Source organism: Eurosta solidaginis, chromosome 4 (assembly GCF_040869045.1).
Source record: "Eurosta solidaginis isolate ZX-2024a chromosome 4, ASM4086904v1, whole genome shotgun sequence".
Lineage (NCBI taxonomy): Eukaryota > Metazoa > Arthropoda > Insecta > Diptera > Tephritidae > Eurosta > Eurosta solidaginis.
Genome location: NC_090322.1, coordinates 41,285,147 through 41,309,762, shown reverse-complemented (window position 1 = coordinate 41,309,762; position 24,616 = coordinate 41,285,147). Strand labels below are relative to the sequence as shown.

General features: G+C 36.7%; 4 protein-coding genes across 4 annotated transcripts; 2 read left to right on the top strand and 2 right to left on the bottom strand.

Annotated features, from left to right (window-relative positions):
* Positions 1–5,118: 5,118 nt before the first annotated feature.
* On the top strand, positions 5,119–12,893 carry LOC137249638 (uncharacterized). Its single transcript, XM_067781337.1, has 5 exons — positions 5,119–5,892; positions 5,971–6,107; positions 8,457–8,548; positions 8,618–8,837; positions 8,898–12,893. The coding sequence occupies exons 1-5, from the start codon at positions 5,369–5,371 to the stop codon at positions 9,287–9,289; spliced, it is 1,365 nt and encodes a 454-aa protein (XP_067637438.1). The 5' UTR covers positions 5,119–5,368; the 3' UTR covers positions 9,290–12,893.
* Vsp37A (Vacuolar protein sorting 37A) lies at positions 11,223–17,217 on the bottom strand. Its single transcript, XM_067781338.1, has 5 exons — positions 16,621–17,217; positions 16,317–16,509; positions 12,526–12,892; positions 12,166–12,317; positions 11,223–12,085 (listed from the first exon to the last, which is right to left on the bottom strand). Exons 1-5 carry the CDS (start codon positions 16,710–16,712, stop codon positions 11,891–11,893), a joined length of 999 nt encoding a protein of 332 aa, XP_067637439.1. The 5' UTR covers positions 16,713–17,217; the 3' UTR covers positions 11,223–11,890.
* A 3,430-nt stretch (positions 17,218–20,647) lies between these two features.
* Positions 20,648–22,818, top strand: Crk (Crk proto-oncogene, adaptor protein). The gene has a single exon (XM_067781334.1). The coding sequence runs from the start codon at positions 20,870–20,872 to the stop codon at positions 21,776–21,778; it is 909 nt and encodes a 302-aa protein (XP_067637435.1). The 5' UTR covers positions 20,648–20,869; the 3' UTR covers positions 21,779–22,818.
* On the bottom strand, positions 22,101–23,110 carry LOC137249637 (uncharacterized). Its single transcript, XM_067781336.1, has one exon. It carries the CDS (start codon positions 22,992–22,994, stop codon positions 22,653–22,655), a length of 342 nt encoding a protein of 113 aa, XP_067637437.1. The 5' UTR covers positions 22,995–23,110; the 3' UTR covers positions 22,101–22,652.
* Positions 23,111–24,616: the final 1,506 nt, after the last annotated feature.

Genomic DNA, 24,616 nt, shown 5'->3' with positions numbered 1-24,616 from the left:
AAAAGTTCTTCGAAAGATTTATGGACCTCTACGCGTTGGCGATGGCGAGTACCGAAGAAGATTTAATGATGAGCTGTACGAGCTATACGCAGACATCAACATAGTCCAGCGAATTAAAACGCAGCGGCTGCGCTGGCTAGGCCATGTTATGCGAATGAAAGATGATGCTCCGGCCAAGAAAGTGTTTCTATCGGAACCCGCCTATGGAAGCAGAGGTAGAGGGCGGCCCCCACTCCGTTGGAAGGACCAGGTGGAAAACGATTTAAACTCCCTTGGTGTGACCAATTGGCGCCGGTTGGCGGAGCGAAGGAGCGACTGGCGCGCCTTGTTGGACGGCCATAACCGTTTAGACGGTTAAGCGCCAATTAAGTAAGTAAGTAAGTTATTATTTTCTCATTTAAACTATGTCTCAGCCCTTCCGTCGTATTTTTATTTCCTACTCTTTATAATAATATATACTTACCTGCTTTTGAATTTGACCTATCTGGTCAACAGCATTTATAACTATCACTTCCTTTTTTATAAGCAAATATTACTCAAACAGATGTAAACAAATTGAGGCGAAAGGACGAGTTTTTGCAGTAATCCAATGTCGTTGAAACTATCACAAGAAAATAATTTACGATTGTCTTTGAGTAAATAACACTTTCTATTTACATATTAACGTAAGGTAGTCAGGGCATAAAAGCGAAGAAAGTTTGATGAACGAGAACAAACACTAGATACTTATTTTCTTTTTATATGATTATCATTCTTCTATTTTTATATATACATCAAAAGCTATTATATCTCATAGCATACATAGATAATAAATGATTAATCGGCATTTTTTGGTTGCGTTGTACTTAACATCATCCCATTACCTGCTTAACAGTTTTTTTTGCAGCGGCTGCAGTGCTCTCCTATGATTTTTCTCTTAACTCATTCAATTGACATAATTTTCTAACTTATATGTCAACAAACTTTTTATATGGCGATAAAACTCACTCAAAAAACGGAACTGCTTGCGTCGTACACTACTTGTTAGTAGCATAACCCGCTGTAAAATTATACACCCCTATGACCCTGTTGTTGGTGTTGTTAAAGGGTAAATGAGTAATTGTGTAGCAAAAAGGTGAAAGGTGACGGTATGAATAGAGGATATGTCTTGCTGTTGCGTTATGTGCTAAATGCGAATCTGAGATCTGGAGCCCTATTCGCTAACTGTGAGTTTTAAGGTGTACACAAGAAATTGTGTAAACTTTGAAATTCTGATTATGTAAAGCAAAACTGTGAACAAAAAACTCACTGATAAAAACTTCTTGAGTTTTCTTGGCAGCCAGTGTACACTTTTATGACATTCAAAACTCATATGCACTGTTGCAGAATGACATTTTTGTTTTCACGGCGTTTGATGAATATTTTCTCACTGACATACGACTTTTACATTCAGCGCTCATTCAGCAAAACAATGTGCACAATAATTTAGAGAATCGCATGCAAATTTAAAGTGTAAATTGTGTGTGCAAATGAGTTTGTAATGAGTGTACATTTTTCAGTTTTTCACAGTTAGAGAATTGACCCCCTGTTTACCTCAAGCAACCCAGCAGAATCCGTTACAAATTTAAACAAAACCTCTGACTGGCAAAATCTTCTGATGGACCTTTGATTCAAATGCATTACGTCGAAATAGATGTCGATAGACTCAGATCCACTTGTAGGGGCGTGCTCCGCAAACCATACCGAAGATCATATAGCATAAATGGGATATATTAAAAAGGAGGCAATCGCGTATTTATTATAAACGAATTTTGATGTTGCTTTTCTCTGAAATTTAACCTAAAAACATAAAAGGTCTTACATTTTCAGATATTCCGAAGGTTTTGGGGAGTTTTATCGATTTTGATGGGCCTTTACCGGATGTTGATTCGGTATGTTACATAAAAGTATTACCCCGACCATCTCAAGAATGATTTTATATTACCATGTTGAGCCTCATCCAACTGCCTCCTTTTTTGGGAACCTTAGGGTCGACAAAGACTCGTCGGCTAAAAAAAAAACATGATTAACCACGGCTAAGTGAGGTTCAACATGGTTGGGTTGGAGAAGCTATAAATTGCGCTGACAACTCCTTGAAAAGGTTGCGACGCACATAGCGCAAATGTGGAATGTAAATGATTTCGTAAGTTTACATCATCCTACCGAAAAATGCCGGGATCGCGAAAATTTTCCGTGATCCGATGGGCTGCGTTCTCCTGTGTAAGGCATCAATTCCCCGTAGTTCCGAATCATTTTGCCATTCCGAAATCCCGGGATTACATTCAATAAAATGCCGGGACTTCGGGATTTCGGTAACGTTTTACAAGACGGTATCAAAAATTATCAAAGGTGGTATCAAAAGACGCGTCTCGGCCTCCGTTTTTAGAATCCGAAAGCGAAAATTTAAATTTTTATTTCTGTCAAAAATTTATTTAGTTTTAATCCCCAAACCGGTGTCGGACCCACCCAGGGCTATTTCTTTAAATCGCGGCCGAAGGCCGCTAACACAGAAAGGTATTCTATGCAAAAAAAAAACTATGGATCTGGCCCCATATTTCGGATCCTCTCAGGGTCATTTACGGTTTTTTGTAAATAACTTTAGACAGAAATAAAATTTTTCATTTCCGCTTGCGGATTCTTAAAACGGTGGTCAAGACGCGTCTTTTGATACCACCTTTGATAATTTTTGATACCGTCTTGTAAAACGTTACCGAAATCCCGAAGTCCCGGCATTTTATTGAATGTAATCCCGGGATTTCGGATATTTTGATAAAAATTAGGTGGTGCAACGTCATTTAAAACTTTACCGGGATTTCATGAGGCTGTCATATTGCAGATTTAAATATCTTTCGTTTTTTATGTTTCAGTATGAAATCACAGGAAGTCCATTTTTCCTGGTAAAGTAAAGCCTTCATTAGACGTTTGAAATTGCAATCATCCGATGTCAAAGGAAACAGACATTTTTCTAATAAATGTTTTTTGCTAAACTACTCATAACTGCAAACGTTATATAATTATTGTTGAACCAAAATTCAAATGTAACGGTATCTAAATGCTCTTGAAAAATACCGGTGCTCCGTGATTGTCATTTTCAAATCCCCCAATCCCGGGTTTGCAAAAGGTATTTGGGAGCCGATGCATAAAGGCCAATTAATGGTGACTTATAACCATATAACCATAACCAGATAAAACAGCTGATCGAACCTACCTTATACGCCAATTACACGGCTCAAGTATCCTTATCCCAATTACCAATTTGCACAAGGATTTGCCCGGTGTGTGCGCTGGTTGCGCTATTTGCGCAGAGAACTGCGCTAAAATCAAAACGATTTTGATATTTACGCATGCTGCAAATATTGCACATGCTTTTTTCTTCGTGTGTGGTGAATGTTACACAGTTTACCCGTTGTTTCTGATAATATAACATCAGTAATTGTTGCTTAAAAATGTTAATATCGAAGGCATAAGGACCATCTTAGCTTGCAACAGGAATTCACACAAATTCAATAATACATAATAATTTTTTATACAATTAGAAAACGTTTCATTTGTTGCGCTAGTTGAAAAATGAATATTGCGCAGTGCTGCAATGAGTTGAGCTGGTCTTGCAACTAAAATATAAAAATTATAAATACTATGGAAAATAAACGCTTCTGGTGCGAGTTTTTCCACTTATACTGTGAATTACCAGCACTATGGAAAATAAATAGTGTTTTTTTATACAATTAGTGCCTTTTTTATACAATTAAAACACATTTTTCATTTGTTGCGCTACATTAAAAATGAATATTACGCAGTGTTTTTGACATTGTAAATTTTACCAAGTAGCGCAACTAACAGCTGATCGGTGAAAATTCGCACATTCACACGCACAGTTCTCGACTCAGTTTCAAAACAAAACTTTAGATTATTTAATTCAAATTTTAAAGTGAGATAATCCTTACAAATTTATGTATACAGAATATATATGGGGTTTTTGTTGTTATTAAAACAATAGTTTTATTTATATTAAAGCCTTTATCATTTTTTTTTAACTTTGAAAAATCTCCGAACACCATTCCTTCATTATATGACATTCGACTACCTAGTCCATTGCCTTCCACTCTATTCGCAACATAACCTCTACTTAAGCTGCCAAACTATATAGTAAACAATGGTTTTTGAGCCGTGTATGTCAAAATTTTCATTTGCACAAATTCCGTCGTTTTATATTTGCGCATGGCTTTTGTGTCATGTATGGGCCGTCTTATGGAAATCAATGTAATCGATCAATGGTGCCACCATTAATCGATCACATTGGAGATGGTTATGGATATGGGTATGGTTGCGACTATGGTGCTAGGGTTAAAGGGCTAATTAAACTTCCTTAACCCTAACGCCATATCAATAACCATCTCCAATGTGATCGATTAATGGTGCCTTACCCTAAAAATCGTGAAAATTTCATAAAAATGAAGAAAACGCAAAAAATTACAAACACATTCCACAAAAAATAAGTCTCTTAGTCATAACGTATCCAAAACAATTAATAAAATCTACAAAAAGTTATTAAATTCACCAACTCAATTATTTTTAGGTTATAGATATGGCGAGAAACCAAATCCAATTGGTTGACTATGGTATGGTTATGGGGTTAGCGTCATGGTATGGTACCATTGATCGATTACATTGATTTCCATAAGGTAGGTTCGATCAGCTGTTTTATCTGGTTATGGTTATAAGTCACTATTAATTGGCCCTTAAGGAAGTTCAATTTGCCCTTTAAGCCGGAGTCATTGGTGCCGTATGTCGTATCGCTGTATCCGAATCCCTAACGTAATCAGCTGTTTATCGTTATGACGGTAAACCAAAACCCAATTGGTTGGCTACGATACGGTTACGACCTTAGCGGCACCAATAATCGATTGCATTGATTCTCATAAGGTTGGTCGAATCAGCTGTTAAAAGGTTACCGATACGGTTACCGATAAAGCACCAATGTCTCCAGCTTTACTTCTGTCCAACTTCTTCAGGCAGCACTCTAATCAGCTGTTTTCTGTCTTGGCAGCACCACCGTAATTTCTTTTCAGTGGATTGAATATTTCCAGCTGACTGCTCGTTTGTTTTGATTCTTTGAACTATGCAAATACAGCCTGCCATAAAAAGTCCAACAAGTTGAGCTCCTTATCTGTTCATATTTATTATTGCTATCTACATTAAAGATGATTCTCGCTGAAAGATGTGCTATAATTCAATGAGTGTGTATAAATTAAGCCAAAGTGCAGCAGCTGTGAACGTAAAAGACGTTTGAAAAAAAAAAACTATAATAAGTAAAGCTCAATAGCAGCGGAGCACACAACAACTACTGCTAATGGCATCATTAAAGCCCACATGGATGTCCAATGTGAACAGAGTCCTTCATTGGTCAACGAAACAACGACCAAATTCATTTAACATGAATCAGAATAAAAGACACTACCACCAGCTACGGAATGCTAATAACAATACAAACATAAAAAAACAATTTACATACATAATGCAAAACCGGACTTTATTCAATAAAAGAACGGCATTGTTTGATGCCTCGGCATATCTGTTATCACCTCCAATAACAACGTGGTCTTCATTACGAAAGTCAGCGCCGTGGTCGTCGACGTCAACATCGTCATTGCATTTGTTATTGTGTAATAGACGTTTTAGCAAAAACAATACAAAAAATCATATATTTGACAGTTGTTATCATAAGTGCAATCAGCGAAATTGTTATTGCAACTACGTTTTGTCATCATCTCGTCATTCTCTTTTACAACCCATTCAACGCCAACAGCTGCTAGACGATTGTCAACGAGCGCTAACGAAAATACAAAAACGTTCTTTTTCCAGTAAATTATCAAAGTAAGTTGAGATATTTCTACTTTTTCTGCTTTGATGCATAAATATAAATCGATAATTTATTATATTCTTTGTTTTAAGAGGACCTGACTCTTGTGTTAAAGTTATGGATGTGTGTGAGGATGTATTTCGTGGTTGCGTCGATCGCTTCAATGGTGTCACAGTGGAATCGGCCAAGGAATATGACGAAAGCATCGATTTTCCAAAGAAATTGCAGGGTGAGTTGATAAATAACTAACTGGAAAACTAAAATTTGTCGATATAGGGCAGAAGGAAATATTTGTCTTGTTGTTGTTGTTGTTGTTGTAGCAGTGCTTCGCCCCATCCTGGGCATAAGAGTTTAACCTGTTACAGTATCCAGATCGAAGTTGAGCTAGAGTGACTCGCGTTTCCCTAGGGTGTGTGTGTTCCTCTTCTGTAAGTTTAGGGCATTGTTCTTTGAGTACAGGATTCACCGGGCAATTCCTGACATAGAAGTCCGACGCCTGTTTGTGGAGTTCACTGAAGACCTGCTTGTGTTTTTTGGCTTCATACGGCTGTGTTCTCAGGTGCCGTATTTCCTCATAATGCTTACGGAGATGACTCCTTAAGCCACTGGGCGGTGTTGGATCTTCAATCAGATGTGTGTTGGGATGCCCAGGTTTCTGGATATTCAACAGGAACAACAAGTAATCGTCTAGAGAAGTTTAAAGATAAGCTGTTGTTTGACGATTGCTTTTAGCTTATTCACCTTCAAACGTTTATATTGTATATATGTACATACATATGTAGGCATCGAATTATAATGAAAGCAATTATTTGTTTAGCTATTTCTCCACTTATATGGAAAGTATGTATGGAAAAATGTATGTATGTATGTGTATCTTTTCAGTAATTTATTAATATTGATTAATTTAATACAACGATATGTACCCCGCAGTAAAATTGCGAGCCAGTTTTAAAATAATGGTGTTTTGTTGTTGTTGTTGTTGTAGCGATAAGGACACTCCCGAAGGCCTTGGGAAGTTTTATCGATGTTGATGGTCCTTTGCCGGATGCAGATCCTGTACGTTCCGCACCATAAAGGTACTAGCCCGACCATCTCGGGAACGATTTGGCATGACCACTTGGAGCCTTCTAGGCCATAACGCCCTCGCACCCCCTAGATTCATCAGGAGTTTGGGGTCGCCATAGCCTTGCCTGTTAATTAAACGGTATTCGCCACGGGTAGGTGAGGTTGACAGTTGGGTTGGGGAAGCTATATATTACGCTGGCAACCCCTTGAGAAGGTTGCGCCACACAACCCCTTGAATCAATTTGGTATTTTAGTCGCCTCTTACGACAGGCATACCTACCGTGGGGGCGGGGTTGGCCAAGAAGGTTAAAGTGGTCGTATTAGTCGTTCCCGAGATGGTCGAGCTAGTACCTTAATGGTGCTTTGTTACACGAACGTACCTGGTCTATATTCGGCAAAGGACTATCAGCCATCGAAAAACCTTCAGGGAGTGTCTTTATCGTTAATACAACAACAACAAATTTTATACCATAATCATACCATATAATATAGTCTCCATATATCCACACTTCCAATCAATCGTCAATGCTGTACAAAATTTAGGCCACCGTATTGATAATGTAATATTTATATTACACATGTATAGGAGCCATAGGAATATATTTCTAAGTATTAGTGCAATGCATTGAGCTAGAAGTAGTAATGCATACAATTGTCTAGCTCAACGCTAGTTCTGAACTAGTCTGTTTCGCTGCATGGCAACCACATAGCAACTTACATACCTAGATTGTGTTAGCTGTAAAAATAAATAGAGAATTTCGCTTTAAGACTGTGCTGTGACCTTCAGATCTATTAATACCATTATTTCATCTAAAAATGTTGAGAAACACGTTTGAATCTTGAAGTTGTTTATGCATAAGCTCTAACTATATCATACGGTCATAGATTACGTACCTACATACATTCCGTTTTCTTGAATTAGATCACCCAGTAACGGTGGTTCCAACTGCCTATGGTAAGGAACGACTAAATTCACTTATCTGAAGGTTCGACGGGTCTACCATGCGCATTTACGCCAACTACTATTATGATTGGAATTGGCATTATATAGACCGCTCGAATTTTTATCATTTTAATTGATGGGGACTTTAATATGTCGATGCCTTATTTTTTCAATAAATTAGGGTTTCAACCGGTCTTGTTGTAGTAGCAATAAAAAGAGGGCTTCACCTGGGGGACATTGCCGGAGAGACAAACACAGTATAAAGGCTGGTCCGACGATCGCCACACAGACAGATCGGACCAACGGAACGTATCGAACTCATTCGTCATAAGGCTATGGTGACACTAACTAACACTCCCAATATCAACAAGAAGCTTTCCTAGTGTTTGACTAGAGGCGGTGCTACGATTTCTTAGATGTGAGATTGCGAAGTTCCTTTAACATCTATACACTTCTGCTCGATTTTAATTTCTTACCACTAAGGCAAACAAATATGATAATTTGCGCACTCACTTTTACGTAAAACCAATACATACTAGCAAATTATTTCCCACTTGTCTCCCTTTACAGCTTCGCTAGACCATTGGATGTCTATTAAACGTCGCGCAATCTGGTTCACTGTACAAAAGGAGCATGCCGCTTGGGTGCCACATCTTGCCAAAGTCAGTGAGATATCATCAAATACTTTACAATAAATACATTTTCATCTAATAATTACTTATATTTGCCAGGCTGGCTTTGAATTCCATCATGTAAAAACAACAACTTCCGTTGTTGTAATGTATCGTTGGCTACCAACAGACGAACATGCTAACATACCACCATTCTGTCATACGATGCTTGGTGTGGGTGGACTTGTAGTCAATGACAATAATGAAGTGCTTGTAGTTAGTGATCGTTTTGCATTAATACCAAATAGTTGGAAATTGCCAGGTGGTTTTGTGGAGCCAGGTATGTAAAAGTAAAGTTTTTGATAAATATTTTTAAAACTAAATTTTACAAAAATTCAAGGTGAGGAAATCGTCAACGCAGCTATACGCGAGGTGAAGGAGGAGACGGGCATTGATACTGAATTCCGTACAGTTATTTGTATACGACATTCTCATTCTGGAAGTTTCGGTTGTTCCGATATGTATGTGGTTATCGCATTGAAACCACTCAATTCGGAAGTTTGTAAATGCGAACGTGAGATTGCACGAGCGCAATGGATGCCTATCGATGAGTATTTACAACATCCAGATGTACATGAAACCAATCGTCATTTTGTACGCACCTATTTAGATTATAAAAAGCGAAATATAAGTTTTACTTATCAGCGTGCACAGCATCGTATGCTGAAGCGTGAATACGCATTATTTTATATGAAACCAATTGAAGATGAAAGCAATAGTGGAAAGCTGTAGCCCTAATGAAGTATTGCTTATTTTAATAGGCGGCGGGATTTGCACTGTTATATAGTTACGTAAATAATGATTTACAATGAAATACACACAGTGGTCTTTTTTCAAATAACACTGGATCACACATTCCAACTTTTTTGCTGCACCAGAGACGCCATTATGAAACTCCTTTCCGAAAATCAAGGTTATTTTTAATTCTATGGTAACGTTTTATTGAGATATTTACGAATCACCGTTTTACAAAAAAAAAAAAAAAAAAATTGGGTCCACTTAATCATATATATCTCAAGAACGAATTGAGCAATTCCAAAACGGGTTTGAAGCTTTTAAAAGGTAATAAAATTTGCTGTAAACTGTGAATACAACACTTGTTGCTAGACCCTGCAGATTGAAAGATAACGAACAATCATTACGGATTTTTTAAATTTTTTTGTAAAAATATAAAAAAATTTGTACTTTGCGAGGAAGGATCTCGAAAACTTTTTATTTTTTTGCAAAGTTTTTTTATCTCTAAGCTCTGTTTTATTACAAAAAAAAACAAAAAAGCTTTCGTTCAACAAAATCGATTGACTAATACAAAAGATATAAGCATTCATGTAAATATTTCCATTCAATACTTAAGTACCCTACTGGTGCATATGTGTTAGTATTCGTATATCAGTTAGTTAGCGAATACTAACACATATGTACCAGTAGGGTACTTAAGTATTAAACGGATATATTTACTCGAATGCTTATAACTTTTGTATTAGTCCATCGATTTTGTTGAATGAAATCTTATTTTTTTTTGTAATAAAACAGAGCTTAGAGGGGAAAAAAATCTGCAAAAAAATAAAAAGTTTCCGAGATCCTCCCTCGCAAAGTACAAATTTTTTTAAATTTTCACGAAAAAAATTTAAAAAGTCCGTAATGATTGTTCGTTACCTTTGAATCTGCAGGGTCTACCAAAGTGTGTTGTGTTTGCTAATTGCTCAATTCGTTCTTGAGATATATATGATTAAGTGGACGCAATTTTTTTTTTTTTTGTTTTGTTTTGAAAAAACGGTTATTCGTATATATCTCAAAAACGTTACCATAGAATTAAAACTAACCTTGATTTTCGGAATCAGGGGGTGATTTTACAGAGGAATTTCATAATGGCGTCTCTGGTGCATTTTGGCTGCAAACCAGTGTTATACGTATGCAAACATTTTAAATTACCATGCAAGTAAATGCTTACACGTAATGTTCCAAAATAACGCAGGGATATACTAATAAGTCTAACTCAGCTCAATTTTGTGCAGCAAAGCACAACATTTGTTTGAAACTAATAGTAAATTACATACATGTTTAAATTTAAAGAAAGAACAAAAAAAAAAAAAACATTTGCTGTAATTTTTGAACTGCTAGGTACTTGCCTTATGTTTATAATAAAAGCGAAAAATGTATACATATGTATCTAAGGATATAAGCTATTTGTTCCAATGAAGTTTGACACCTGTTCCATGTTAGAAAACCATAAACACTATCAATTTCCCCAATTATAAAAAAAAGGATCCCGCAAGTATTGCATAGTAACTAGTTCACATATGGCATCAAATTGCCTCGTAATATAAGAACTTTTTGCTTGGTGGAGTCAACATTTTGAAATGACACACGAAAAGAGAAAGCGTCGAAACGACTGTTGAGTGGAATATCATCCTATGTCGGCTGTCATTTCGCAAAACGCCCTTTATCTCTCTCCCTGTTACAGAATTTGTATCATAATTTAAGTATTGCAAACTGGAGCCTAAATTGCGAGATCACCTAAAGACACACTTTTTTCAGAAGACGCGAACAACTTATTGACTCTCCTTCCTAAAGCGTTTTTCAGTTTTGATCGCGTAAGATTTTTTTTTTTTTTGTGTAGGCATTCGATTTTGTACCTGAAATCTTTGTAAAAAAGACATATCACTGGTTTTCTTTTAATATTTTTTTTCGCATTATAATATATTTGTAATGCTATTTAGTATTATTTACGTAGACATAGTGAAATTACATGATTTTGTTTTTTAAATTAATTTATGTACTTTTTAAGACAATATTGGTATACTTGTTTTCTCAACAAAAGAAAAAATTTCTTTCTTTAAAATAAACAATTAAATATAAATAATTAATTTAAATGTATGTAGTGGATTAGCTGCTTGACTAAGAGAATTCAATTTTTAATTTAAGTTTAAATTTTATTTAATTATGACATAAATTTTTGGTGATTTTTTAGGTTTCAAATATGAAAAGAACATGTCAATTTACCTATGTTCATTTATCTACTAAAAAAAAGTTAAATATTAGACAGCACATGACACCTAATATAGATTACGATAAAAATGCATACACTAACATTTGTCTTGAAAAAAAATACAAGCTTATTATAACTACACTGCACATAGGATGTTGCTGAAGGAAGTTTTGTTGTTTGCCACCAAATGTGGCCCTTTATTAACTAAGCTTCAAAAACGTATCTTAAACAGCTATTCATTCAGTTGTCGCTCAAATGCATGCGCTTTTTTAATGCCGTAATTTCCTGCAGCCTTTCTTCGTGTGTATATGAGATGACAAAACCAAATTATTTCCTTAGCTAAGCTTTTATATGCCGGCACGCTCTAAAGCGTTTAACTGATGACCCAAACGTTCTTCTTTGGCCTTGCGTTCAGCACTAACTTTCTTCGAATGTGTGTAATTATTTAAAAACGTTTGTACATCAATTTTGCCATTAAGGAATTGCTCTACATGGCGATCACAATCGTTGTCTGCATTTGAAGCGGCTATTTGTAGGAGCTCCTGAAAAAATTGCAAAAGCAATGTGGCTCATATGTATATTTGTGAAAACAGATGATATATGTATGTAATATAGTACTTACACGTATATGCTGCGGCGCATACTCCTCTGATTTCTTCAAGTACTTTTTATTTAATTTATCGCATTTTTCACCGAGATTTTTCAGTGCAGTAACATCATCGCTTAGTTTGCGTTTCAATTCAACCAAATGTGTCTCCTTCGATTCATTTTCACCTGCCGAAAATTAAAAAAAAGTTTTTACATGCTTGATATTGAAATAGAATGAATTAGTTTCTGAACGAAAACAAGTTTTCTAATCGTAATAGCTCTTAACTAGTGAATATGATTAATGCTATGTGTGTACTAGTGATATCGTGAACTCAATAGATTCACAATTTATTTTTATATTGCATCTATCCCAAAACTAATACCACACACTTACGCGATATTATTTCCACTTGATTAATCATCGAATCGAGCTCTTCATTCAAATGCTGCACCACAGACATCTCCTCTATAAAATCATCGAAAAACTCCGGATCAGTATCTAGCTGTTTAAGCTCATCTAGCGATAAAGTGGAAAGATTTGGCAAACTACTTTCATTAATTTTACAAGATTTTGTTGAATCCAGTGGTGAATTTTCTTTGCTACTATCTAACGATTTAGCCGCAATATTTGGTGGCGTCGCATTACTCGAACGTGTTGGTATATTAATTGGGCTGCCAGCTTGAACTGTCGGTGGCGGAAAACGCTCAAATTCACGTATAATCGCTTGAACAACGCGCCCTAAATCAGAATGTTCTGAGTACTGTAAGTAGAAAAGAGAGTGTAACTATTGAAGATTCTTATGAAATATAAATTTTGTTTATATTGGATTGACAATTAGTTAAGTGAAGCAAGCATATTAAAATAGTTCAAATATCCGAATTTAATCCGCACATTAGCTTAACTTTTTGAGCCAGAGCCTCTTTCATTCCACAATAAGTTATCATAGACTTATGTCGTTAATTATGTCAGAGTTACGTCTGTCGTCGTTTCACCTTTTTAGAATTCGGTAAAATTAGTAGTATAGTTTATTAATTCAGTCTATGATCAAGAATCTTACAGACTAGATACAATAACATATTAAAAATAAAATAAATATAGGTATTAAACATATACATTAGGTACAACATTATGTAAAGAGTAAGACAAAGGAAGCCTTGAATGTATCTCTGGACGCAGAAAAATCAATATTTAGTCTAGTAGAGATTTTATTTAATTCAGTAAGGGCGCGGAAAATTGGGCTAAAATAAAAGTAATTTGCTCTACAAGAACTCAAGTAAAAAGGCAGGAATGCGCGCAAATTTTTTTGCGGCACATTAAACGATATTTTCTCAAGAAGAGTCGCACAGTCCAAAGAGCCCACAATTAAGTCATACACAAACATAACCAAGTGCACCGTACTCCTCGCTTCAAGTGATTGCAGATTGATCAGTTGACAACGAGAAGAATAAGAAGGCAGCGGGTTATCAAAATGTATGGAGTTCAAAGCAAAACGGACAAACTTTCTTTGAACTCTTTCTATTCTGGCCGAATGATTACTGTAGATGGGGTTCCAGATATTGGAAGCATATTCAATTTTGGAGCGCAGTAACGATATATATAGGGCTTTCTTAGTATACGGATCTTTAAAGTCCCTTGCATATCTGCGAAGAAAAGCAAGGTTCCTGTAGGCCATTGGGAGCACATAACATATGTGAATGGTGAATGTGAATTTTGAGTCAAAGACAACGCCTAGATCAACATGTTCGTTAATTGACGCCAACTGGATGCCTGAAATAGAGTACAACGAAGAATAGTAACTCATGGATTTTGAGAAAGACATACTAAAGCATTTTTTAACATTTAAGAAAAGATTATTAGCGCGACACCAATCATCCACATTATTAAGGTCACTTTGCAGAAGGCAGGAATCCGAAGGGGCATTAATTCTACGGAAAAATTTACGATCATCAGCAAATAGCAGAAAACTGGAGTTTTTGAAGCAGGAACCAATATCATTTATGAAAAGCACAAATAGGAGTAGACCGAGAATACTTCCCTGAGGCACTCCAGATGTTGGGACAAATGAGTTAGACTTAAGATTTTCGATCTTAACACACAAGAGCCTATTCGTCAGGTAGGATTTCAACCAGCTTAAAAACACAGAGTGAAAGCCAATACACTCAAGTTTATATAAAAGAATCTGGTGAAAGACCTCGTCGAAGGCCTTCGAGAAGTCCGTGTATATAACATCAATTTGAGATCCATCTTTAAATGCGGATTTACAAAAATCCGAGAAAGACGCCAAGTTAGTGACAGTAAAGCGTCCGGCAGTAAAACCATGTTGATTGGGTTCAACAATGCGTTTGACTATAAAGGATAGTTTATCTTTTATTATATTTTCGAAAAGTTTCGAACAGACAGTAAGTTTAGCAATAGGCCGATAGTTTTAAACATCGTTTTTATTCCCGGTTTTGAAAATCGGTGTTATCGAAGCACGTTTCCATCTATCTATAAAAATGCTAGATGAGAGAGACAAATTAAAGATGTAGCAAAGAGGTGAAGATAAAGATACACTGCAGTGCTTCAGAACATACGCGCAGACGCCATCACTGTCGCATTTCAGTGAGGGCTTTAGTGTTAACATAACATTGCCAACGTCAGTATTGGAGTCCGTAGCGATCCAAAATCCAATCGTTCATTGACAGCAGAGAGCAGATTCGGAACAGCAACATCACCTTCAAAATTAGATTTAAAGAATTCAGCAAAGAGTTCAACAGAATCATCCAGAGACTGCGCGCACTTGCCATTAAAGTGCATGCAAGTGGGAATATTAGAAGAGCCACGTTTGGAGCGAATAAAATTCCAAAAAGCCTTAGGATTTTCTTTTAGATCCGTTTCGAGCCTTCCCATATACTGGTTATACAGAAATTTATCGAGAACGTTAAACTGTTTCACACTAGTTGTATATTGCTCCTTGAGGAACGTATCCGTAGTATTAGCCCTATAAAACTTGTTATACTTATTTCGTTTATTTTTTAAATTTTTTAGAGCTTGGTTGTACCAAGGCAGTTTGTATAGTTTTGGCCCAAGAGGAGGCACCTTGATATTAAAAATCTCACACAACTTATACAGAAAGGTATCGTAGCAAGCGCTGACGTCCTGAGAATTAAATAGATTTTCCCAACTAGTATTTAAGTCTTTTTTAATCCCGGACAGAATTAATCTTTTTTAACCATCAAAATGAGCCGTAAAGACTCAGTACACCTTATTTAGAAATTATTAAAAATAATCTTCGAAATGCAATATGGGTGAGGACAGTTGATAAAGATAATTTTGTGTATAAATAAATATACAAATGTATGACCGTGTGTGATGGTAGCGTGCTCCGCCTGCCACACCGTATGCCCTGGGTTCACACCCCGGGCAAAGCAACTTCAAAATTTTAGAAAAAAGGTTTTTCAATTAGAAGAAAATTTTTCTAAGCGGGGTCGCCCCTCGGCAGTGTTTGGCAAGCGCTCCGGGTGTATTTCTGCCATGAAAAGCTCTCAGTGAAAACTCATCTGCCTTGCAGATGCCGTTCGGAGTCGGCATAAAACATGTAGGTCCCGTCCGGCCAATTTGTAGGGAAAATCAAGAGGAGCACGACGCAAATTGGAAGAGAAGCTCGGCCTTAGATCTCTTCGGAGGTTATCGCGCCTTACATTTATTTATTTAACACATGACGAACATATAATTGAACATCATTTCGTATTTTATTTCGCCGTTTAACAAGCCTTTGAACTTATGTTCGTTACTTTACACTTTGCTGTGCTTTCTATTTCTGTACTTATCTTAACAATTGAAATATTGCATACGTCAATTGGCTTGTAACTCAGCATCACAACTACACTAAATACACTTATAATGATTTGCCCACATGAATCCTTGTACTTGGATATATGTATGTATAGCGCATCATATCCTTGATCTTATGAGTATGAAGCGTTGATTACGTACCAAAAACCAACACATTTCTTTTCGAATGAATAAATCGTTAATATGAAGGTCAACCATCACAATCGTGATCAAATATTAGGGGGTGCACAGCTGTTTAATGTTAGTATATCCCTGACCGCCAAGTTTTTGATTTGACAACATAAAGGTCATCTACTTATAGATATAACAAACCTTTCAAATAACTTGAAACAAACTTAAAAAGCACTTACGTTGAGTAATCCCGGCGCAGTTTCCACTTCTCCTGTTGTAATATTAACCCAATGATGTTGCACAGTAGGTGATATAACTATTTTTGGTCGTTCATTTGGAAAATTAACACCAAGTTTTACTGTTAGTAGCAATGTGCGATCACCAGATTCAAAATGTATGCAATACTCCTCTTGCTCCGCCACTTCAACAACACTAAGGATGATATATAAAAAGAGAAAGAACAAAATTGATATGTTAATTGGACAATGTCAAACGGGTTAATAAATATTTTGATTACTTATAGGTACCTATGTAGGTACTTACTTGTCGTTAAATACTTTAAGTGTATCAATTTGTCGTTTGCGAAATTCCGAATTGATGCATTGCTGCTGCGTTGCTTGTTGCCTTGGAAGCATCCTTTGATGCAAGTTTTCCTATTTGTTGAATTTTTACTACCTGCTATCTAGGGGGTTTTCTCGTTTTGCTTTTTGTGTGCTTTGTCAACCAAATTTCTCCGTTGCGGTCACAAATCGTTTTATTGTCTTCACTTTTCTTACTCACATTACAAATTGGAACTTGTTTGTTGCACTGCTGCGCCTGTCGGCCTTCGTGCTGTCATAAATAGTTTTTATGTTAATTTTGCACTTTTTGTTGTATTATTTTGATTGCTACGTTTCCGTTTTTTATGTGTTTTTTTAATAACATTTTCTATGCAGCAGTGGATTTATTTTTGTTGTTTAACTGTTGCCTACATTTGTTTAAAGTTTTTTTTTTGTTGTTTTTATATGCGGTATGTGTTAGAATTTTGCAATATGAAATCGAAAATTGAGAAAAATAGGAAATAAATCCAAATTCTACAGTAAACAAAAAACGTATGACGACGACGTATTTTATTTTGATTATGGAATCAAAGATGACTTTGGAATGTTGCCACATCGGGCTTACGAAATGCCACAATGTGGGGTGTTTGAAAATTTGTTGTTTTTGCGCCGCAGCAGTGTTGGTATACGACTGCTTGATAAGGCCACAAAACAGATGGTCAGAATTGCTCCGCTGGGATTTTTTAGGGACAACCGAAAAACTGCAGCCTCATAATCTTTAACGCTACTATGCCCAAAACGACAATCGTTCGTCTGTTTGTAGTGCGGTTAGCAATACGGGTAAAAGTCTAGTTGAAGGGTCGACTGCTAATACGCGTCCAAAAATATGGAGAGAGGTAACAAAAGACACGTATTGACCTCGACAACAATAATCCGAAGGCGGAAAATAAAAATTTGGGATTGTCAAGAGATATTTGGGTAAAAGTCTAGTTGAGGGGTCGACTGCTAATACGCTACCAAAAATATCGAGAGAGGTGTCAAAAGACGCGTTTTAATCTCGAAAACAATAATCCGAAGGCGGAAAAGAAAAATTGTATCTCTGTCCGTAGATATTTGCAGTTGAAGTTGGCGAATTTCATGTGGTTGTTGTTGTGTTGTACCCACAAAAAAATTGTGCATCACCATCGTGGCGGTACCACACACCCGGACTTGGCATGGCGTAGCCCAGGGTTATTTTTTATAAGCGGTAGTTGTTCTGCGCAAAAATACTATGGATCCCACCCCGGTTTCGGAGGTACCCGCGGTCGATTCACTCACTGTATTGACCAATGAAATGTCACTAAAAATGAACTTCTCTTCCTTTCTCTTCTCTCCTCTTCTTTTCTCTTCTCTTCTTTTCTCTTCTCGTCTTTTCTCTTCTGCAGAAGGGTGTACTACGCAGAAGGACATCACCGTGGCGGTAGACCCCAGCGGGTTGGGGGATCAGAATATACCCGCGGTAGGTATGCCTGTCGTAAGAGGCGACTAAAATACCAGATTCAAGGGGCTGTGTAGCGCAGCCTTTCAGGTTGCCAGCGCAATATATAGCTTCTCCAAACCCATTTGTCAACCTCACCTATCCGCGGCGGATCCTGTTTCACTAACAGACGAGGCTCTGGCGACCCCAAGCTCCTCATGGAACTTGGAGGTAGGGAGGGATGGAATGGCCTGAAGGTTTAATGTGTCCACATAAATCGTTCCCGAGATGGTCGGGCTAGCACCTTAATGGTGCTATGGTACCGGAGCGTACCGGATTTGTATCCGGCAAAGGACCATCACATCGATAACACTCCCCAAAGCCTTCGGGGAGTAACCTTATCGCTACAACAACAACAACAACAACCGTGGCGGTAGCCACGTTTATACCACACACCTGGACTTGGCATGGCGTAGCCCAGGGTTATTTTTTATAAGCGCGACCGAAGGCCGCCTATGCAGAAAGGTGTTCTACGCAGAATTACTGTGCATGGCGCAGCCGGTGTTGGATCGTCCACGAATGCAAAAAAGAGCTTTTTCAATTTTTTGGTAAATAAAGACTAGAAAAGTTAAAGATAAATATACATCAGATGAAAGGTATTTTTATGTTATATTTCGATTTTTTAAATTTTGAAATCCATCTACTAGTTTCGCAGATATTTTGATTTGAAAAATTCATAATTTCGCCTTTTGACATGGAATTACCCCAAACCTTTCATTTGCACCAAAAAAGAAATATACCGTTGGAATCAGCATAAAAATATCTATAAAATCCGAAGTTTTTTTTTTTTTTCTGCACTTGTTCCAATTAAATACATTAATTTCAAATTATTCAGAGAATTACAAAAACAAAATACATTGATAGTAGCCGTGTTTTTTAACACGCGTATATCTTTTAACGCTTAAACTTGATATGGACTGCTAAGCGACAAACTTTAAATACACCTCTGAAATTGTTGCGCCAAAATTTTCTCCTACTAAATTTCAATACGCATTATACTCAGACGTAACTGAAATATGTGTCTTTGTTTCACCCTCTACACTAATTCTATGTATTCTATGTGTGTCCACAATTCATCTCAACTGATTCAGGTATATGTTATACCCTATGGCCATCAGAGCGTTGTGTCTCTGCTTTTCGGTACACCCTGTTGCTGTAGCTAGTTGTTTAACCACAGCCGATAGATGGGTCTCCTAAGCATTATCTAAGCGAGGATAGGCGTTTTTTTCACCCGCAAACGAAACGTATACGTGTTTAAAAAAAAAACACGGCTAGTGTATGTTTGTTTGCATTTATGTCGACATGCCACCACTTTATAATGTTATACCAATATAAAAAGATATTGTTGCGGAGCTGGCAACACTATTCACAACCTTCATAGCATGGCGGAACGATACAAGGTGGCAGCATTGTGACATACCTACAAACATAAATAAAGATTCCATGTACTTTGTTTTTGTAAATTCGATGGACAAATGTCAAAATCGTACTGCGCCGGAAGTTGATGTATCAAATCAAATAAATAAAGTTAATTATCAGCTGTCTCATGCTGCCACCTTGTATCGTTCCGCCATGCTTCATATGTTTTCGTTTGTTTAATTGCAATAACGAAAAAAGCAAAAATAGTGCCGATGGGTTTTCCGTGAATAACTTTTAAAAGAGATAAAAAATAAAATTTATGCTTTCAAATTCTGAATCTCGACGACAATACGCGTCTTTTGATACCGCTATCGACCCGAATTTTAAGTACAGGACTTAAGTTGAAATTTTACTAAATTTGGTAATTAAAAAGCTTATATTTCATAAACTAAGAGTTTCCTTGAGTTGCGGATGATAATTTTGTGATTTTTAGGAGGGGGGGCCTGTGATCCTGTGGTCGATTAATGGTGCCTTAACCTAAAAATCGTGAAAATATCATAAAAATGAAGAAGAGGCAAAAAATTTCAAACATATTCCACAAAACATAAGTCGCTTAGTCATAATGTATCCAAAACAATGAATAAAATCTACAAAAAGTTATTAAATTCACCAACTCAAATATTTTTAGGTTATGGATATGGCGAGAAACCAAAAACCAATTGGTTGGCTATGGTATGGTACCATTAATCGATTACATTGATTTCCATAAGGTTGGTTCGATTAGCTGTTTTATCTGGTTATGGTTATATGGTTTTAAATCACCATTAATTGGCCCTTTAGTCATGGGAACAGTCATATCACAAATCACACACACAATCGTCTGTGTGTGATTTGTGCAGTCATATGATTGATCATCGTAAGTGACAGATCACAAATCACACTTAGGAGATTGCGCATTGCGCATGTTAAAAGGTCAGCTGTTTTTTAGTGGCATTTCATACGTCATTTTCCTTTAGCTTTTGTTCTTTCTTTCATTCGCTCAAGCAGTCAACTGTGACGTAGATGCGTAGAACGAAGCAATTTTGACTTCGTGAATGCGCAATCTGGGATGTGAAATGTGGTGACAGATATAACAAAGATCGATAGCTTTGCATCAACATTTGTCGTATTAAAGCAGAGTGCCATCTTTAACAAAATATTCTGGTTAATTTTCTGAAATTTTAAGCGAATTGTGCCAGTGTGTAATTTTTGAATATTAAAGACTTCCAGGGAATCAAAAATAAAAGTAAAGTGCATTTTGCAATATCGCCCCTTTAATAAATGAAATTGCTTTTGCGATACACAACCTATACAAGTTCGTGGTGCCACCATAAATATAATGGATACGTTTGATGTGTCAGATCGGAACAGTTGGTACTTTGGGGCAATGTCTCGTCAGGATGCCACTGAAGTGCTCATGAATGAACGTGAACGCGGTGTGTTTCTAGTGCGTGATAGTAATTCAATAGTTGGTGATTATGTGCTGTGCGTTAGAGAGGACTCCAAAGTTAGCAACTACATTATAAACAAAATTCTTCAGGACGATCAAATTTTCTACAGAATAGGTGATCAAGTGTTTGAAAATCTGCCAAAACTCTTAACATTTTATACTTTGCACTATCTTGACACTACACCACTACGACGGCCTGCTCAAAGAAAGTTGGAAAAAGTAATTGGAAAGTTTGATTTTGACGGTACCGACCAAGATGATCTGCCATTTAGGCGGGGAGAGGTTTTGACTGTACTAAGAAAAGACGAAGATCAATGGTGGACAGCTAGAAATCAACAAGGACAAATCGGTCAAATACCAGTACCTTACGTTCAAAGATACGAAGAAAGCAGAGATGATAATTGTATAGCGCATAACGCTGCCTTACCAAGTGGTAGTGTTTGTGGCATTAATCTACCACCTATCAGTAGCCGTCGTTCACCACTTCTGGCAAGTGCTGGTCCACAGCTTTCAAATACAAATGATCACCAATTAAGCAATTCGCTTAAACAGTCTGATCTTCATCGAAAACTACCAGCATTTGCGTGTGTAAAACAAGCCCGTGTACCCAATGCATACGATAAAACCGCTTTAAAACTGGAGATTGGCGATATAATTAAAGTAACTAAAACTAATATAAATGGTCAGTGGGAGGGCGAATTAAATGGTAAAAAAGGCCATTTTCCATTCACGCATGTTGAATTCATTGACGATTCCGACCCACATCATAATGCTGAAGTTAATAAGGCGGATAATTAACCGAATAATTGTTGGAAATACATAGATATGTAAGAAATTAATATTCTGTATTTGACATCTTTTTCTGCACATTACAAGAACCACAGCGGCAAATTCACATCTTAAGTGTTAATTTAGTAGTCGGTAGTTTTTTTATGTATAGCATTGTACTTTGTTTTATTAAAAATGTGGAATTACAATTTATAAAAACAAAATACTCATAAAAAACTATCGACTTGAGAACTAACGGCCAGGGGTGAATACCGCTAATATTAGGTGCCGATAATGTTTAGTAAAATTTATATAAGTACTACCAATGTATGTATATTAGTTTACATCAACATAAGATATCTAAAAAGTATTTTATTTTTATTTTAAGAGCGCTTATATAACAATAAATTATGATATACACTTAAATAACGGGAGCTCAAGAAACAGTGATTTTTGATTGGTTTTGAAAACATGGGTATCAAACGCTTCTTTGGTAACCATAGTAGATTGTTGTGCTATATATTTTTAAATTCATCCGCAACCTGCCTGTACTGCTGTTATTGCTCAAATATTAAAACATTAAAGGACGGACTGAACCCGGGAAACCAAGAAAAGAAGGTCGCTTTAATTAATTCAAACTATGGTAAGCGTAATAAATAATTGTATAGAATCTCCAACCAAATTGTCACTCTCCCTTGCGCATAAGCGTGCGTAATATTGAAACTAGCAGGCTTTCCTATTATTTCATTTTAAACTCGAACATCAAAATTGTAACACGAGTATAAAGTGTTAAACTAAAATTGCTAACTCATAAACTGAAATGTGATTTTGGAATATCAAAAAGAAAGATCCTCCTTTTTTATTTATTTTATACGCATGTTCCGTAAATGTTTCTAATAAACTTTTATTTTGGCGCTTCTTTATTGATCGTGTTATCAAATTCCGTTTCACCAACACGCGTAAATCCAGAGTATCGTATGATTTTGCCTTTTGTTACGTTCAGGGTAGAAGAAAAATGTTGAGCTGGTGTTAAATTCGCCTCTTCCTCAGTTTTGTAGCCATAATAGCGCGGCCAATCTGCACGACCGGTATACATCATATAGCAAACAAATCCGAAGGCATTCCATGCCAGCAGCGCATATGCAATACTTAAACGCTCCTTCCATAACGCTGCTCTGTCTTCCGGTATGGGGTTTGTGTTTCTGCGCACGAAACGCCGTAACCATTTCATTTGAAAAAGTGCCATTTCTTATCTAATTTTTGATCAGTAACATATATATTATTATTTTATACTAAATGTTACGTATTGTATATGCAGTTTGATCACAAATTTCCAATCATCAGCTGTGATTGTGCCAGTGATAGGAAGCTACCGATAGTTTTCATTTCTATTATCGGGGACTTTAAAAATACTTTATCGATTGTTTTCATTCCCTACAAGAACACTTTCGGAAAGCCTTCCCCAGGTTCGGGCTTCCCGAGCCAACAAAAAAAAAACGGGACTTCGGGACCACATATTGCACAGTTAAATATCTTTAATTGGTTTATTTTTTAAATTTTCAGCTCCAAACCACAGGAAATTCTCTTTTTCGAGCTTCTCTTCTAATTTTATGTTTTAAATTTTCAGCTCCAAACCACAGGATATCGTCTTTTTCGAGCTTCTTTTCTAATTTTCGTATTTTTCCATTTAATTTCTCCTACAAATTGGCTTCTGAGAACCGCATCTGCAAGGCAGAAAACACTTTTGTTCTATTCTGGCTTGGAACCAGGATCTTCGGCGTTACAGGTGGCGCACGCTACCATCAGACAACGGGGGCCTTCTTTAAACGTTACAAATTTCAATGGTCTGAGGAAACAGACATTTTTCTATTAAATGTTTTAGCTTAAACTACAAATATATGGATACGTAACCAAAAAATCACGGGAACCCAGGGCTGCCACTATCAAGTCCCGAAATCCCAGGATAGCTAAAGATCTTCAGGATTCGGTGCCATAGTCCCATGGTATAATTATGTACCACGATCGAACTTATCTAATGAAAGGTATTGCTCCGAAATTCATTTTAATAATTGTGAGCGACGGCAACTTTGCCAATACCACACCAACTGGCAACGCTACCCCAACTGTCAAACAGATGGATACATAAACGAAAGAAGAAGAGGAAACTTAATACTTGGACAACGAACGTGTCATACACCACGCCTTCAATACATTTATTTCATTTTATTAAACTTATATATATATTCATGTAAATTTCAAAACTTTAATTAATAAAATTAATTTTGGATATCGCACAAATAATTGTGTGCCTACAGTTTTAGAGTGGGATCAGAATCCACTTGCTTCGAATAACAAAATCAAAAGCGTATGATTTTGTGGCAGCGCATGTGAGTACATGCAAAGCGGCAAGTCACCTTTGTTTTCTTGCAACGAAATACGAAATGTGCAGCGACTGCGCATAGTAACTGTGACGCAGCAGTGACGGAACAACGAATAAGTACCACTTAATAACGTAAAGCAGTGGACTTAAAACGAAATCGCTCAGCAGCAGCGACAACGATTTACAACGAAAACGACTACAAGCAAGTAGGAAACGATACAACGGCTAGCAAGCATCGCTCAGCAACGTCAAAACGAACGAAAAGGAATTTGCAACGTAAAAACGAAAAATCATTGGCTTATACATAAAAATGGTGAAAATTAACCAACTTAAAGTAGAGCAATTGAAGAAATTGCTACGCGAACGAGATTTGGCAACGACGGGTACAAGGGATCAATTAATACAGCGTCTCGGTGCACACGAGGAATCCGATGAAGTGGACATACAGGACGGGAATGTTCAGGAAGAATCATCTCAAATGTTAACGA

Bases quoted from the DNA above. Each gene is read 5' to 3' on its own strand.
- Vsp37A (XM_067781338.1), bottom strand. From the start codon at position 16,712: ATGCTTCCAAGGCAACAAGCAACGCAGCAGCAATGCATCAATTCGGAA. The intron at 12,318-12,525 runs GTAAGTGTGTGG...AATTTTCGGCAG, and splicing joins TCAAGTGGAAATAATATCGC to GTGAAAATGAATCGAAGGAG. The intron at 12,086-12,165 runs GTAAGTACTATA...CAATTTTTTCAG, and splicing joins ATGCGCCGCAGCATATACGT to GAGCTCCTACAAATAGCCGC.
- LOC137249638 (XM_067781337.1), top strand. From the start codon at position 5,369: ATGGCATCATTAAAGCCCACATGGATGTCCAATGTGAACAGAGTCCTT. The intron at 5,893-5,970 runs GTAAGTTGAGAT...CTTTGTTTTAAG, and splicing joins TTTTCCAGTAAATTATCAAA to AGGACCTGACTCTTGTGTTA. The intron at 8,549-8,617 runs GTCAGTGAGATA...TATATTTGCCAG, and splicing joins GGGTGCCACATCTTGCCAAA to GCTGGCTTTGAATTCCATCA.
- LOC137249637 (XM_067781336.1), bottom strand. From the start codon at position 22,994: ATGGCACTTTTTCAAATGAAATGGTTACGGCGTTTCGTGCGCAGAAAC.
- Crk (XM_067781334.1), top strand. From the start codon at position 20,870: ATGGATACGTTTGATGTGTCAGATCGGAACAGTTGGTACTTTGGGGCA.